Source organism: Canis lupus, chromosome 17 (genome assembly GCF_003254725.2).
Source record: "Canis lupus dingo isolate Sandy chromosome 17, ASM325472v2, whole genome shotgun sequence".
Lineage (NCBI taxonomy): Eukaryota > Metazoa > Chordata > Mammalia > Carnivora > Canidae > Canis > Canis lupus.
The window spans coordinates 59,956,504-59,974,188 of record NC_064259.1 but is presented as its reverse complement, the minus strand read 5'-3'; the positions used below and the strand labels follow the sequence as shown (position 1 = coordinate 59,974,188).

General features: G+C 40.5%; 1 protein-coding gene and 1 pseudogene across 1 annotated transcript in view; one reads left to right on the top strand and one right to left on the bottom strand.

Moving 5' to 3' along the window:
* Positions 1 to 17,655, bottom strand: part of SETDB1 (SET domain bifurcated histone lysine methyltransferase 1) — a 32,544-nt gene extending 14,889 nt beyond the window's left edge. The window contains 9 exon segments of the mRNA XM_025453100.3: positions 1,047 to 1,237; positions 3,028 to 3,101; positions 3,604 to 3,805; positions 3,973 to 4,098; positions 5,554 to 5,653; positions 6,472 to 6,506; positions 15,253 to 15,404; positions 16,263 to 16,531; positions 17,502 to 17,655. Of these exon segments, the coding sequence (XP_025308885.2) occupies positions 1,047 to 1,237; positions 3,028 to 3,101; positions 3,604 to 3,805; positions 3,973 to 4,098; positions 5,554 to 5,653; positions 6,472 to 6,506; positions 15,253 to 15,404; positions 16,263 to 16,531; positions 17,502 to 17,528 (1,176 nt within the window). The 5' untranslated portion in view covers positions 17,529 to 17,655.
* On the top strand, positions 15,934 to 16,091 carry LOC112665145 (U2 spliceosomal RNA; annotated as a pseudogene).
* Positions 17,656 to 17,685: the final 30 nt, after the last annotated feature.

The following is a 17,685-nucleotide window of genomic DNA, read 5'->3' as shown; positions in this document are numbered from 1 at the left end:
AATAAAATCTTTAGGGATCCCTGGGTGGCGCAGCGGTTTGGCGCCTGCCTTTGGCCCAGGGCGCGATCCTGGCGACCCGGGATCGAATCCCACATCTGGCTCCCGGTGCATGGAGCCTGCTTCTCCCTCTGCCTGTGTCTCTGCCTCTCTCTCTCTCTCTCTCTCTCTCTGTGACTATCATAAATTAAAAAAAAAAAAAAAAAAAAAAAATCTTAAAAAAAAAAGAAAAGAAAAAGAAGAAAAAAGAATACTCTAATTCTCTGATGCCTCCTTTCTGTCTCACTATGCTACCAAAACCCTGACCCTGGACAAATGGAACTGCCTTCTCTGTGCCTACGCAACGTAAATATTCTTAGAGAAAAACAAACCAACATGCAAATTAGCATCATAATTAAATTCAGGGACTTTCTTTCCTTTTTCAATAAAGATTTTATTTATTTGAGAGAGAGAGAGTGTGAGCACGCATGAGCACAAAGTTTGGGCATGGGGGAGAGGGGTTGGGGCAGAGGGAGAAGCAGCAGCTGAGCAGGGAGCCAGGTATGGGGCTCCATCCTGGGATTCTGAGATCATGACCTGAGCTGAAGGCAGATGCTTAACTGACTGAGCCACCCAGGCGCTCCAGGGAATTAATTTTCTTTCTTTCTTTTTTTTTTTTTTAAGATTATTTATTTATTCATGAGAGAGACAGAGAGAGAGAGAGAGAGTGTGTGTGTGTGTGTGTGTGTGTCAGAAACACAGGCAGAAGGAGAAGCAGGCTCCATGCAGAAAGCCCAATGTGGGACTCAATCCCAGGTTTCCAGGATCAGGCCCTGGACTGAAGGCAGCATTAAACCACTGAGCCACCCAGGCTGCCCAGGGAATTAATTTTCAATAACTATCACAGAGAAATAAAAGGACAAAGTAAAATCTGACCCAGAACAGTCAAAATATATAGGATAAGAATGAGGAAAATTATGGAGGACTACAAAATCATCCTTATTACTGCCTCTTACATTCCCCTATCCCACCCTGACCCTTGCCTCTAAAACTCTGGGGAAGAAGAGTACCAGGAAGAGGATCCTGACTAGGCTGCCGTCCACCTCCTCGACCCGGGACTTCCACCATGTGCCTTCCCACTCAGTCTTGATAAGCTGGCCACTCTTTAGCAGTACCATGGGGCGGTTGGGGTAAGCTGTGATATACTCCTCTATGAAGTCCCGGCAGGAGATGTCTTCTATGTCCTCCCAAGTCTTTTTCACTGTCGGAAGGAAGAAGGAAGGCTGAGAGAGGGCAAGTAGAGCAGGTCTTTTTTTTTTTTTTTTTTAAGATTTTATTTATTTATTCATGAGAATACACAGAGAGGAGAGAGAGAAGCAGGCTCCCTACAGGGAGCCTGATGTGGGACTCGATTCTGGGTCTCCAGGATCACACCCTGAGCTGCAGGCAGCACTAAACCGCTGAGCCACCGGGGCTGCCTAGTAGAGCAGGTCTTTGTCTTTTTTTTTCTTTTTCTCTTTCCTTTCTTTTCTTTTCCTTTTTTTAAAAGATTTTATTTATTTATTCATTAGAGAGAGAGAGGCAGAGAGAGAATCAGGCTCCATGCAGGGAGCCTGACATGGGACTCAATCCCAGGTCTCCAGGATCATTCCCTGGGCTGAAGGCGGCGCTAAACTGTTGAGCCACCTGGGCTGCCCTCCTTCTTTTCTTTCTTTTCTTTTCTTTTCTTTCTTCTCTTCTCTTTTCATTTCTTTCTTTCTTTCCCTTTCTTTTCTTTTCTTTTTTTCTTCTCTCTCTCTGTCTCTCTGTCTCTCTCTCTTTCCTTAAGTAATCTCTATGCCCAATGTGAGGCCTGAACTCACGACCCTGAGATCAAGAGTTACATGCTCAAAAAAAAAAAAAAAAAGAAAAGAAAAGAAAAGAAAAAAAAGAGTTGCATGCTCTATCAACTTTGCCAGCCAGTCACCGCTGGGCATGTCTTAATAGGAAAAAATAAATGGTTGGCAAGGAGACATTGGGCATTTTTTAAGTTGGGAGGGAGAGAAAAAATAAATGAAGAAAACATAACCTCAAGGGAAGCAAAACCAAGACTTCCTAAAAGTACTGAACCTATTGTGTAAATGCACACATGGATCAAGTAAGTACTAACTAAGCAATAAACAAATATAAGTGAGTCACTAATTTCATTAAAATGCATATTTTGTTTAGGAATATTCAAGTGGAAATTCTTGCTAACTTGATAGAAGTCTAGAGATAAATAAAAAGATAAAAAAAAAAAAGAGATCAGGTGGTATCATGAAGTTGATAAAAAAAAAAAATTGTCCTTTCTCATTCTCTATCAGGCTACTTCTAAGGGACCCTGAACACATTTACTGCCATGTTATATGGAAAGGGAGCAGTGTTAGTCAACTCTTTCATAATTAAAAACAACTGTTTTGGGGATCCCTGGGTGGTGCAGTGGATTAGCGCCTGCCTTTGGCCCAGGGCGCGATCCTGGAGACCCGAGATCGAATCCCACATCGGGCTCCCGGTGCATGGAGCCTGCTTCTCCCTCTGCCTGTGTCTCTGCCTCTCTCTCTCTCTCTCTCTGACTATAATAAATAAATAAATTAAAAAAAACAAACAAACAAACAAACCCTGTTTTGTAGGAGTAAGCCAGAGACAGAAGTATAGAAGACACTATGAAACTTCCATCTAACTCAGCTTCTGCAGAAAGCACTATGTAGACTACAGATTTATACAAATGTTAGATGAAGGATAAAACTAGGAAAAAAGTAACATCTTCTGAAGCCTAAATCACTCAATAATGAAATCAAAACACAGCTGTAATATGAGATTCCACCCAGGGTCAGTCATGATCTCCTCGTGTTCTACTCTCACTAGAAAGACCCAGAACTAGAGAAAAGCAAGTAGACCTGTATCTCCCAAAGAACACTAATCAAACTTATGCTCCTTGAGATGGAAGCACCAGGGCTTTCCAATTGATTATCTTAAGAAAAAATACAAGATAGACGAGAAAATGGATAAAACTCAGAAAGGAAGGACACTCACATGGCCGGCAAATGGGATATAGCTCAGACTGTGTGACATAGGAAGCATAGCCATCATCAAAGAAAATGAGAAACCTGTAAGTAAAGAGTAATGAAAGAAAGATCGGGGTTATGATATTTAACATGACCTACAGAAATTATCATAGCTTCCAATCTTGATCACAAATAGGACACACTCCTAGGAAAATGTTCTAGTCTACTACTTCCTTCCCATTATTATTCCTTCTAAGAGTTAGGAATTCTCTCTCAATCTAACCAATTTACTTCCACTTTTCCAAAGCTATTTAATCTTGTTCATCTATCAGACTATTTTGCTAGAAACATTTAGTCTCTTTCTTTCTATTCCCCTAACCATTAAACAATCTTGAGGACTCTCCTTAGTTTCCTCCAAGTTTCTTCTTGAGAAAAAAAAGAGAAAAAGGAGGAAGAATCACCCATCCAACTCCTTTCATAAAGAACGAGCAAGTGTTTCTAGTCACTGGGGACTAAACACAAAGGCTATTTGTGAGATCTATTTGAATACAGCAGATGATTTGCTGCTGGCCTTCACTCTTTTTACAATCCTCTGTCCAGGTACCTGAGCTTGTTTTTGACGTTTGGTGTCTCAGCTACAATGCCAGCATAGAGCCAGACCTGATTCCCATCCTTGTATTTGGCCACCACTCGACTGCCCACAAACAGCTTGTCAGCAGGAGGGTGGTAATCATAGGCAATATGGTTCCCCGACAGTAGACTCTTTCCTTTATTGTCGAATTTCACCTTGTACTTCTTTCCTGGTCCTGAGTAAAAGGAAAAGATACACAAAAAATTTTAAAACCATCAGCTTCTGTGTAAATCCTGACTGCTACATGAGAGATAAAAGGCAAAGCTATGGGAAAAAGAAATGATCGATCAGCAATGGAGACCTGTAGGTTGCCTTTCATTAGCTCTTCTAGCCTGAACATACCAACCGTCTGGATGGCAATAAGAGTGCCTTTGTGCCATGTCTTTGTTCTCTTCTTGCCCAGGATGCGCATGCTGACTATCAGGTCACCATCTTTGCTCAGTTCTCCAGACATCTGACTCAAGGTTCCTACAGAAGAAAGGAAAAAAATTCTAAAAAGATATGGCATAGATTGGGGATAGTAAATAGAAACGTAAAGAAGGTACAATATGGTAACTGGGGAAAGGGGATATTCATTGATTCTTAGTCACTTTCGCTGCTCTCCTGGGCAGAAACAAAAAAACAGAGCTGACCTAGCTATTTATGCTAACAGGAAAAACCTGCATAATTGAAATTCACATGTAATTTAAGAACACTCACTTTAACCAAGTGTTCTCAACTCCTTATTAACAATATTAATTATACTCATTAAATGCTAAGTAGCACTTATAAAACATTTTCCAGTAGAGGATTTATTAACAGCTTGATTTGACAAAGCTTCCCTCAGACCTCTGTGTAAGAGTTTGAGTTGCTCTCTTCTAATCTCCATCTATTATTTTTTTTTTAATTTTTTATTTATTTATGATAGGCACACAGTGAGAGAGAGAGAGAGAGAGAGAGGCAGAGACACAGGCAGAGGGAGAAGCAGGCTCCATGCACCGGGAGCCCGACGTGGGATTCGATCCCGGGTCTCCAGGATCGCGCCCTGGGCCAAAGGCAGGCGCTAAACCGCTGTGCCACCCAGGGATCCCCCTAATCTCCATCTAGAAGTAATCATGAGCACGAAGCTAAAAATGTATTTTATTTATTTAAGATTTTATTTATTTATTTATTCATGAGAGACACACACAGAGAGAGGCAGAGACATAGGCAGAGGGAGAAGCAGGCTCCATGCAGGAAGCCTGACGGGGACTTGATCCCGGGACTCCTGGATCATGCCCTGAACCGAAGGCAGACGCTTAACCGCTGAGCCACCCTCGCGTCCCTAAAAATGTATGTATGTATGTATGTATGTATCTATCTATTTTTTTTTAAAGATTTATTTATTCATTCAGAGAGCGAAGAGAGAGGCAGAGACACAGGCAGAGGGAGAAGCAGGCTCCATACAGGAAGCCTGACGTGGGACTCAATCCTGGGTCACCAGGATCACACCCCAGGCTGCAGGCAGTGCTAAACCGCTGCGCCACCAGGGCTGCCCCCTAAAAATGTATTTAAAGCCACTACAGGGATCCCTGGGTGGCGCAGCGGTTTGGCGCCTGCCTTTGGCCCAGGGCGTGATCCTGGAGACCTGGGATCGAATCCCATGTCGGGCTCCCGGGGCATGGAGCCTGCTTCTCCCTCTGCCTATGTCTCTGCCTCTCTTCTCTTTGTATGACTATCATAAATAAATAAAAATTAAAAAAAAATAATAAAGCCACTACACATTTGAAAATCAGCAGACAAAAGACTTAAGCAGACAAGGAAAACCTGTATTTAAAGGACCCAACGGAGGTGGATGAGGATTCTGAGACGCTAAAACAAAGCCAGTTACCCATGAAATCTCTGTAGGAATTCACTCCCCCATTCCCACCACCTATACCGAGCGAGGTACCTCCTGACCCTAACCTTTATGTAGATCCTGGGAACTGCTCTTCTTGTTGACAGCATCCATGAACTTCTGGACATCCTGAGCTGACTTTCTTAAGGCAGCCATAGCTTCACGGAGCTGTAAGGAAGGTGATGAGGGAAACAAGTTTTTAAATACCATGTTAGGTGATCACCTGGGTGGCTCAGCGGTTTGGTGCCTGTCTTCGGCCCAGGGCGTGATCCTGGAGTCCCAGGTTCGAGTCCCACATCGGGCTCCCTGCATGGAGCCTGCTTCTCCCTCTGCCTGTGTCTCTCTCTCTCTCTGTCTCTCATGAATGGATACATAAAATGTTAAAAAATTTTTTTTTAATAAAATAAAATAGCACGTTAGACTTGAGAATAAGAACTTGTCTTTCAAAAAACAAAATAGAATGGGTTATGGTTGAGAAGTTATGGTTATTTTATCAGGCAAAACTGCCCTTCCTTATTTTTTTTAAGATTTTATTTATTCATTTATGAGAGACACAGAAAGGCAGAGGCAGAGGCAGAGGGAGAAGCAGGCTTCCTGTGGGGAGAGCCCGATGTGGTACTTGATCCTGGGACTCCAAGATCACGCCCCAAGCCCAAGGCGGATGCTCAACCACTGAGCCACTCAGGTGTCCCAGAAAACTGCCCTTCCTTAGAAATCTGGTTCAGAAATCAGCTTTAGGTAAATTCTCTTGATTAACCTCACCTAGCTGGTCACTGCCAAATTCTACATTCATACATCACTCAGGGCATGCATCTATGTAACCTCTGCTGCATCCTTAGAACAGCTGTAAGAGGACTAGAGCCCACAGGGCTGATTATAGAGTGCGTGATTATGTTGATGTCTGAACTGACAGAACGGTCAGGCCAGAAGTTTCTCCCATCTTCTTATTCTTACCTGTCATCTTTACCTTCCCCGTCCCAACTCACCTTCTGGTCTTTGGGAGTTCTGCTCCCAGCATCACCTATGGATGAGAAAAGCTCTAAATGAGTATAAGAAACTTACACGTAAGAATTTCCAAGAAATCAATAATTAAGCTACTTTTTTTTCATTAAGGCATTTTATTTGCATGTATTATAACTACATGCAAACGTTATAGCTACTGAAAACGTTATCACAGAACTATTACTAATTACAACTGAAAACCATATATAGCTATATATACAAAAGTACTAAATGGTCCAGAAAGACAGGTGACAACAAATAGGTGACAGTGCTTACCTGAGGATAAAGTACTGTGACAGGTGGTGGTCTACAGAATTTTTACACTTTTCTGAAGATTTTATTTATTTGACAGAGAGCACACACAAGCAGGGGGAGTGGGAGAGGGAGAATCAGGCTCCCCTCTGAGCAGGGTGCCTGATGCAGGACTCAATCCCAGGACTCTGGGATCATGACCTGAGCAAAAGGCAGACATTTCACTGACTGAGCCACCCAGGTGCACTGTATATTTACATTTTTAAAAATATATATTTGAGAGAGAGCGAGTAAGAGAGTGAGTGCACAGGTAAGGGGAGCAGCAGACTCCCAGCTGAGCAAGTAGCCAGATGTGGGGCTCGATCCTAGGACCCTGGGATCATAACTCAACTGGAATGTAGACACTTAACTGGCTGACCCACCCACCCACATGCTGCTTCAAATTTTTATAACAATTTGCTTATGAATTATTTGAATGATTATTTATTTACTTGAGAGACAGAAGCAGACTCCCCACTGAGGAGGGAGCCTGATGCAGGACTTGATCCTAGGATTCTGGGATCATGACTTAAGCCAAAGGCAGACACTCAACTGACTGTGAGCCACTCAGGTGCCCTATTAGAACGATTTGAAAAATCAGATGTAGTCAATGAATGAAGCAAAAATGTTTACTCTTGAGTAGTGCTATCTAGTAGAACTTCCTGCTGTGACAGATTTGTTCTATATCTGCACTATTCAACCTGTTAATATCTGGCTACTAAGCACATGAAATGTGGCTAGTCCAACCAAGGAAATGAGTTTTAAATTTCATCTAAAATGCTTTTTAAAATTCAGGGGTGCCTGGGTGGCAGAGTTGGTTGGGTGTCCGACTCTTGGTTTTGGCTCATATCGTGATCTCAGGGTTGTGAGATCAAGCCTCATGTTGGGTTTTGCACTTAGCATGGAATATGCTTGGGATTCTCTCTCCCTCTGCCCCTCCTGCTTGCACTAATTCTCTAAAATAAATGGATACATCTTAAAAAATTTTTTTTCAATTCAGAAATAATTCACATAGCATAAAATTTATCCTTTTAGAAATGTTTAATTCAGTGGTTTGTAGTATATTAACAAAATTGTACAATTATTGCTAATACCCAATTCCAAAAAATTTACATGACCCCAAAAAGGACCCTCTTATATATTTTTTTATTTTGTTAATTTTTATTTATTTTTTTTTTTTTTTTTAAAGATTTTATTTATTTATTCATGATAGTCACAGAGAGAGAGAGAGAGAGAGAGAGAGAGAGGCAGAGACACAGGCAGAGGGAGAAGCAGGCTCCATGCACCGGGAGCCCGACGTGGGATCCGATCCCGGGTCTCCAGGATCGCGCCCTGGGCCAAAGGCAGGCACCAAACCGCTGCGCCACCCAGGGATCCCTAAATTTTTATTTATTTGTGATAGTCACACAGAGAGACAGAGAGAGAGAGAGAGGCAGAGACACAGGCAGAGGGAGAAGCAGAAGAAGAAGCAGGCTCCATGCAGGGAGCCCAACACGGGACTCGATCCAGGACTCCAGGATCACGACCTGAGCTGAAGGCAGCGCTAAACTGCTGAGCCACCCAGGCTGCTCAGCAAGTCTGTTTTTATTACCAGGGTTTGTTCCCTGAGCATAGGTCTCACTTTTCCTGTTTCATCATTTTTTGTTGAAAGCTGGACATTTTAGGTAATACAGCAAGTCTGAATTTTAGAGTTGCTGTTTTCTTTTTCTTTTTTGATGGAGGACAGGCAGAGGGAGAGAGAATCTTAAGCTCCACTCCCAACATGGAGCCTGATGCAGGGCTCAAACAACCATGACCTGAACCAAACTCTAAACTTTATTTTTTTTATTTTTTATTTTTATTTATTTATGATAGTCACAGAGAGAGAGAGAGAGAGAGAGAGAGAGGAAGAGACATAGGCAGAGGGAGAAGCAGGCTCCATGCACCGGGAGCCTGACGTGGGATTCGATCTTGGGTCTCCAGGATCGCGCCCTGGGCCAAAGGCAGGCGCCAAACCGCTGCGCCACCCAGGGAATCCCGAAATGAGTCCCTTCTTACTGATATATATGGTCTACTTGTCAAAGTATTTCCATATATTTGTGGGTTTATTTTGGGACTTTCTATTCTGTTTCATTGATCTGTCGTTTTTTCTTATGTCAATTCTATATTGTGTGTAACTGCGCTTTGTAAGTTTCCATATCTGTTAACTCTAGCATCTCACTTTATTTTCTTCTTTGTGGACATCCTGGTTCTTTTTACTTGTCATATTTACATATATATATATATGTATGTGTATATGTATATTTGAGAATCAACTTGTCATGTTCCCCTCTCCCGCCCCCCCCCCAAAAAAAACTATTGACAATATTAAAAAAAGATCAATTTAGGGATAGCTATTTCATACTGTTAAATTCTTCTACACAAAAATAAAATTTCAGTACCTAACATTTTTCAGTAAAGTTGATGGTTGCACAATGTTATCAATGTACTTAATGCTTCTGAATTGTACACTTAATAATGGTTAAGGTGGTATATTTTGTGTTATGTGTGTCTTACCACAATAAAAAAAATTGGGGAAAAAATCAGATTTATAGCTGCTGAGAGGGAATACTTTTCCTAGATATTTGATAAAAAGCAACGTAAAACCACATGTTGATTATATGTAAAAGGATGGAGAAGGGAAAGAGTACATATGTACATTTACAAGGTATCCTTGGCTGCAAAAGAAATGGATAATACTGGTTTCTTCTGAGGAGAGTAACTAGAAGGAGTCTGAGGGAAATCTGTGTTTTACTATGTGTCCTTTTATAAGAGGGTCTTTGGGATCCCTGGGTGGCGCAGTGGTTTGGCGCCTGCCTTTGGCCCAAGGCACGATCCTGGAGACCCGGGATCGAATCCCACATCAGGCTCCTGGTGCATGGAGCCTGCTTCTCCCTCTGCCTGTGTCTCTGCCTCTCTCTCTCTCTCTCTCTCTCGAATACATAAATAAAATAAAATCTTTAAAAAAAAAAAAAGAAACAGACTTGCTGCATGGACTTAGGTTTCCAAGTATAAATATGCTCTAAGAGCTAAAATAAATTACGTTCAAATACTTAAAATGCTATATGCTAATATGCTAATACTCAGTAAACAAAAGAGTTGACGATAAAAAGAAGCAAATGGAAATTCCGGAATTCAAATTACAAAAACTAAAAAAGCAAGTTTAAAATAAGAGAGGAGAATAAGTAAACTAGAATGTAGATACTTGTACAGAGAAATTGTCCTGTCCAAAGCACAAAGAGAAGACTAAAGAAAAATGAACAGAGCTTCAAAGATTTATGGGACAATGAGAGGTGTTCTACCATATACGTAATGGGGATCTCAGAAGGCAAGGCGAAAAAGAAGGGGCCAGATAAAATATGAAGAAATAAGGACTAGGGCACCTGGATGGCTCAGTTGGTAGAACATGCAACTTGATCTTGGGGTCTTAAGTTTGACTTGATGTTGGGTGTAGGGATTACTTAAAATCTTAAAAAAAAATACATTGAAAAAATATAGTTATGAAATACTAAAAAAAATAAAAAATAAAAATAAAAAAATAAAAAAATAAAAAATGAAATACTGAAACACTGAATGAAATACTGAAATACTTCTAAATTTGATGAAAAACTGGAATCTACAGGTCCAAATTCAATTAATTTCAACTAGGGAAATATAGAGAGAATTCAAGTCCCACGTCTGGCTTCCCGTATGGGGCCCGTTTCTCCCTCTGCCTTTGTCTCTGCCTCTCTCTGTGTGAGTGTCTCTATGAATAAATAAACAAAATCTTTAAAAAAAGGGAGGGGGGGGGCAGCCTGGGTGGCTCAGCTGTTTAGCGCCACCTCCAGCCCAGGGCGTGATTCTGGAGACCGGGGATTGAGTCCAACATTGGGCTCCCTGCATGGAGCCTGCTTCTCCCTCTGCCTGTGCCTCTGCCTCTCTCTCTTTCTCTTAAAAAAAAAAAAAAAAAGGGAGGGGGGACATATCAGATAAAGAAAAGTAATTAGTAATTAAAAACCTTCCCACAATAAATTCAGTGTGGCATCCTATATTGGAAAAAACCCAGAAATCAAAAGTCTAGAATTGAGGTAAAAATAACACACTCATGTTTGCTTATTATTATTATTTTTTTGCTTATTTTTTTTAAAAGATTTTATTTATTTATTCATGAGAGACCGAGAGAGAGCGAGAGAGAGAGAGAGACAAAGAGAGAGAAAGAGAGAACCACACCCTGGGCTGAAGGCAGCACTAAACTGCTGAGCCACCAGGGCTGACCCATGTTTGCTTCTTAGTTTTGACCAATATACCATGGTAACATAAAATACTAACATTAGAAGAAACTAGCGAAAAGTATGCAAGAACTCTGTATTAACTTTGCAATTTATACAAAAATATAAAACTATTCCAAACTAAAAAGCTTATTAAAAAAAAATCCACAAAAAAAGTCCAAAAAAAAAAAATGTCCAAATGAAGACTGTCTCACTGCTGAATTTATCAAACATTTAAGGAAGAAATAATACTATTTCAGCAGCACCTGGGTCAGCTGGTTATGTGTCTGCCTTCGGCTCAGGTCATGATTCTAGGCTTCTGGGATGGAGCCCCACATCCAGCTCCCTGCTCAGTAGGGAGTCTGCTTTCTCCCTCAGCTTATGCTCTGTCTCTTGCTTCTCTCTCTCTCAAATAAATAAAGTCTTAAAACAAAAATATTTCATATGAACTCAGAGGAGGGAACATTTCCCAACTTATCTTTATAAGGCCCATTAATACCCTAATACTAAAGCCAAAAGGACATATCACAATAAAATGATAATCCAGCAGCCCTCATGAACATAGGTGCAACAATTCTTAACAAAATATTAATTGGGATGCCTGGGCGGCTCAGCGGTTGGGCACCTGCCTTTCCCTCAGGTCCTGATCCTGGGATTTGGGATCAAGCCTGTATCTGGTTCCCTGCAGGGAGCCTGCTTCCCCCTCTGCCTGTGTCTCTGCCTCTCTCTCTGTCTGTATCTCTCACGAATAAATAAATAAATCTTTAAAAAAATTTTTTTTAATTAGCAAATCTAATACAGAAACATATAAAACGGATTACACACTAAGACAAAGTGGCAAGGGTGGGGTTGGGGGTTATTCTAGGAATGCAAAGCTGGTTTAGTATCTGAAAAATCATTATTGGAATACTCCTTATTAATAAGAAAAAGGACAAAACCTATATGATTATCTACAGATGATACAGAAAAAGTAACTGACAAAATCTAAAATCCAATCAAGCCATGATTGGCTCTCAGCAAACAAGGAGTAGAAGCAACTTCCTTCAACCCAACAAAGACTATCTACAAAAACCCTACAGCTCACATTACAATTAATGTTTAAAGCTCAGGAGCAAGGAAAAGATGTCTGGGGACACCTGGGTGGCTCAGTGGTAGAGCATATCTGCCTTTGGCTCAGGGTGTGATCCTGGGGTTCTAGGATCGAGTTCCGCATTGAGCTCCCTTTGAGGAGCCTTGCTTTTCTCCCTGTCTATGCCTCTTGCCTCTTTTTGTGTATCTCATGAAGAAAGAAACAAATCTTAAAAAAAGAAAAAGTATCTGCTCTCAAAACTTATTCAACATCGTATGAAGATTCTAGAGAACAATAAGGCAAGAAAAAGAAAGAAAAGACATCTAGATTAGAAAGGAAGAAGTAAAATTGATTTTATTTGGCATTAAGTAATATTAGAAAATCCCAAGGGATCCACAAAAAAAATTCTAGAATAAGTGAGCTTAATAAGGTCACAGGCTATAAGATTAATACACAAAAATCAACTAAATTTTCATATCCTAGCAAGAAACAATCCTAAAATGAAATTAAATAAATAATTTCATTCACATTAGCATTAAAAATAAAACACTTATGAGATGTACCATATTCATGCATTAGGAAACTGAGTGTTTGTTTAAAAGATAATGCTCCCTAAATTCACCTTTACAGTCAATATAGTTCCTATTAAAAATCCTAGCAGGTTTAAAAAAAAAATTTTTTTTTTTTAAGATTTTATTTATCCATTCATGAGAGACACAGAGAGAGAGAGAGAGAGAGAGAGAGAGGCAGAAACACAGGTAGAGGGAGAAGCAGGCTCCATGCAGGGAGCCCGCCGTGGGACTCGATCCTGGGTCTCCAGGATCAGGCCCTGGGCTGAAGGCAGCACTAAACTGCTGAGCCACCCGGGCTGCCCCTAAAAAATGTTTTTGATAGAAATTGACAAGCTGATCCAAAAATTTTTTTTTTAATATTTTTTTTAAATTTTTATTTATTTATGATAGTCACAGAGAGAGAAAGAGAGGCAGAGACACAGGCAGAGAGAAGCAGGCTCCATGCACCGGGAGCCCGACGTGGGAATCGATCCTGGGTCTCCAGGATCGCGCCCTAGGCCAAAGGCAGGCGCCAAACCGCTGCGCCACCCAGGGATCCCCCAAAAATTTATTTTGAAGTTATATGAAATGCAAATAAATCTGGAACACTTTCATGAAGTGATTTTTAAAACATACCAGAAGTTCACAGTAATAAAAGCAGTTTGGTGCTGGTATAAAGACAGATATTAAGATCAATGTGACAAAATAGCATCTGCAAATAAACCCTCATATACGTGGCCAGTTGATTTTTGACCAGGGTACTAAAGGGATAGTCTTCAACAAATGGTGGGAGAAAAACTGGATAGCTATCAGCAAAATAAACAAACCACCTTCAACCCTCACCTTGAGAAGTTTTACTCTTAAAAGACATTATTAGGAAAATTAAAAGACCACATCTGAGAAAAAGTGTATATAAAATATATCTGATACAGGATGCCTGGGTGGCTCAGCAACTGAGTGTCTGCTTTGGCTTGGGGTGTGATCCTGGATCTCCCTCTGCCTATGTCTCTGCTTCTCTCTCTCTCTCTCTCTCTCTATCTCTCATGCATAAATAAATTAAATCTTAAAATAAACAAAATAAAACAAAATATATCTGATAAATGAATTATACCTAAAGCCTAAGTTCTCCAAATCAACAATAAAAAGACAACTCAATTTCAAAAAAAAAAAAAAAAAAGACTACAGATTTGAATGATGCTTCCCCAAAGAACATACATAAATGGCAGGTAAGTATGTGAAAAGGTGCTCAATTTCCTTAGGAAAATGCAAATTACAATTTGATAGCACCATATACACACTAGAATGGCTAAAAGTCTGACAATATTAAGCATTGTCAAAGGCGTAAAGAAACTGGAATCCCATACTTTGCTAGTGGGAATGTAAAATGATATAGCTAGCCCCCTTTGAAAACACTAAGGCAGTTTCCTAAAAATTCAAACATACATCTACCCTAAGACTTAGTAATTCTATTCCTAGGTGGAATACCCAGAGACATGAAACATAACGACTATATAAAGATTATATATAAAGATTTTTTTTTTTTTAATTTTTTTTTTTATGAATGTCACAGAGAGAGAGGCAGAGACACAGGTAGAGGGAGAAGCAGGCTCCATGTACGGGGAGCCCGATGTGGGATTCGATCCCAGGTCTCCAGGATCGCGCCCTGGGCCAAAGACATGCACCAAACCACTGCACCACCCAGGCATCCCCCTAAAGATTTATACATAAATATACATAGCAGCATTATTCCTAATAGCCTCCCTAACTGGAAACAACCAAAAATATTCATCAATTTTAAAATGGATAAAAACATGTGGTATATCTATAAAACTGAGTATTAATCAGCAAAAAAATGGGAGCAAATTATGAATACATGCAGTAACATAAATTAATCTCAAAAACATTATGCTAACCAACAGAAACCAGACACAAAGCCAACAAATTGTGATTCTACTTATATGAAATTTCTAAAAAAGGCAAAAAGGAAGCAAGCAGATCAGTGGTTACTTAGGGGTGAAAATAGAGAAGGTAGGCAAACAGGTATGAGGGTAATTCCAAGTATTCTAAAACCAGACTGTGAAGACTGCACCACTGTATTAATTTACTAAAACTCAAACTATACACTTAATGTGGGTGATTTTTATAGTATGTAAATTATACCTCAAAAATAGACAAAACTAAACAATCTATCATTTTGAAATCTATATATACATACGTGCTAATGCTCCCTACAAAGAAAAGGGAATTCAGAATTGGGAAAGGAAGGTCATGCAATCAGGAAGTAGCACACGGGGGACATCTATGAGACTAATAATGTTCTATTTCTTTTGGTAACAGACAGAACCGGGAAAGGAAGGTCATGCAATCAGGAAGTAGCACACAGGGGACATCTATGAGACTAATAATGTTCTATTTCTTTTGGTAACAGACAAGTCCAATGGTTTGGAATATGGAGTCAGTGACAATGGTCTCTCCTTTCTTTTATCTGCTTAACTTCCTGTGTTTAATTTTTTTTTTTTTTTTTTTTTTTTTACTTCCTGTGTTTAAATTTCAATCCTGAGACTTCCTACCTGGAGCCTTATCTCTTACCTGAATCAATACTGAGGACATCATCATCTTCATCAGGAATCTCTATTATTTCTGTAGGCCGGGAAGTTTCATCCTCAGAGCTACTGTCCCGGTATTGTAGTCCCAGTTTGGAGTAAAAGTCCTTCACCAGAGACTCACAGTTAGTCACCGCCCTAATATTGGAAAACATGTAGAAAAGGTCAAAGCCAGCAGAAATAGGTATAAAAGCCATCAGAATTTATATATATTTAAGTACAGTGACCTCAATTTAAACAGGCCATATTCCAAAGTGTCTCCATTTAGAATTCATTTTTATTTCTTTTTATTTTTTAAGTAGGCTCCCCAACCAATGCAGGGCTTGAACTCACCTCCTGAGATCCAGACCTGAGCAGAAGTCAAGAGTTGGATGCTTAAGCAACTGAGCTACCTGTCCATTAGAATTAAAAAAGCTTTACCCACAGAAAAACATTTAACTAGTGGTTTCCAGACTAGATTCTCAAAAATCCACAATAAGCTCTGAATACAGTCCTTTCAATCATCTTGTCATTTATCTTGTTATTTGAAAATGTGTTCTAATTCACAACTAAGTACCTGACACAAATCTTCTGGGGATTTAGGAGTAGATACAGGGCTCACGCACCAGTTACATAAGACAGCAAAGCTTTACAATCCTCACTCCCTAGAACATTCTACTAAGAAAACATCGCTTCTTGGCCTTTTGGCTAAGATCAAGTGTAGTATCTACTAAGAAAACAAAGTAATTGTTTGGAAGCAGAGCAGAGGAGAAAGAAGATGAAGGGACTCGAGACCCGTACTCCCCTACTGTTGACCATACATTAGCTTCTGATAGATGAATATTCTCTATGTGGGTGGTTGAGAGGTCAGATTTTGGCCCTAACCTATGAGGAAGAGGAGGGTTCTATACATTTGTACCTTGTAAAGCATAAAGTGCTTGGCACAATGTCATGAACAATTATACCTCTAGAATGTCTGCCAAGGGGTAGATTTCCTATTTCCCATTTAGTCCTCACCTGGATGCATCATCAAAGAGCTGGTCCACATGGGCCACCTCAGATTCCTTCTGTATTACCCATGTTTCCAATTCTGCTAGTTGCTTCTTACGCTGCTGTACACAGTCCATCTTTTCTAGTTCTTCATCAATGAACTGCCGAAGTTCCTCCATTGAGATACCCAGCTCCTCGACCACTGCTTGTTGCAGCTCTGCAATCTCTTCAGACTCCACTGCAGCTGTAGCTGCATCCAAACCAATGCACCCAGGGAGGGAGGACATGCTGTTGCCCTTTACACAGAAAGGAAGACTAAAATTATCTTAGGAGTTATTATAACCGTTAAATTTCAATATCCTAATAAAACTCACTCCTACACTACAACTTGTTATCCAAATAGTTAGGTTTGATTGTGTTCTCTCTCTCCATTCTCCTGGATTTGATGCTAAAATTTTATAGCATTCTTTTTTTATTATTTAAAGATTTTATTTACTCACGAGAGACAGGAGAGAGAGAAAGAGAAAGACAGAGACAGAGACAGAGGGAGATGCAGGGGCTTCAAAAGTTGCCTGAAGCGGGACTCCATCCCCAGACCTCGGGATCACGCCCTGAGCTGGGGGCAGATACTCAATCGCTGAGGCACCCAGGCGTCCCAGATTTTATAGCATTCTTATCATATCCTACAGACTACTGGGCCTAAAGATTTAAAAGTTTGAGGGTATGGAGAACATATATTATGCAACAAGGAGCTACCGAAAATAATGTTTTTAGGAAACAGAAGAGAATCAATTTGCTGAGGAAAGTATTTCTGTGACCTGTGTTCCTTAATTGACTAAAGGGATCAATCTTTGTTTGCATGCGATGCCAATTTGAACACCCGTTTCTACCTAGAAAGGAGCGGTTAGGGCAGCCCCGGTGGCGCAGCGGTTTGGTGCCGCCTGCAGCCTGGGGTGTGATCCTGGAGACCCGGGATCGAGTCCCACATGGGCTCCATGCGTGGAGCCTGCTTCTCCCTCTGTCCGTGTCTCTGCCCCTCTCTCTCGGTGTCTATGAATAAATAAAATCTTAAAAAAAAAAAAAAAAAAGGAGCGGTTAGTCTATTACTAACTCGTTTCCTCTTTATATCCTTGTTCGCTTTACATTACTTTGCTTCCAAGTGGAAATTTACTTTATGAAGTCATATTAACACTTATGCACACAAAAGCAAAACGGTCTCCCAAAAGTAAAGGAAATTAAAGCAATCTGGGAATAAAATGTAGCTACCTTAAAACTACAATTCAAACAACCCATGCATTGGTGTTAACTGCTCTTTTGAACAAACGGTTGAAGCAAAACTGATGCCAGAATGCCGTGCGACCCCAGGACCAGTTCTCATCGCCTCCATTTTCCCTTGGCCCGCAAACCGCCCCACCTCCGCGCTACCCTTTTCGGGGCTGCGTCCCACCCA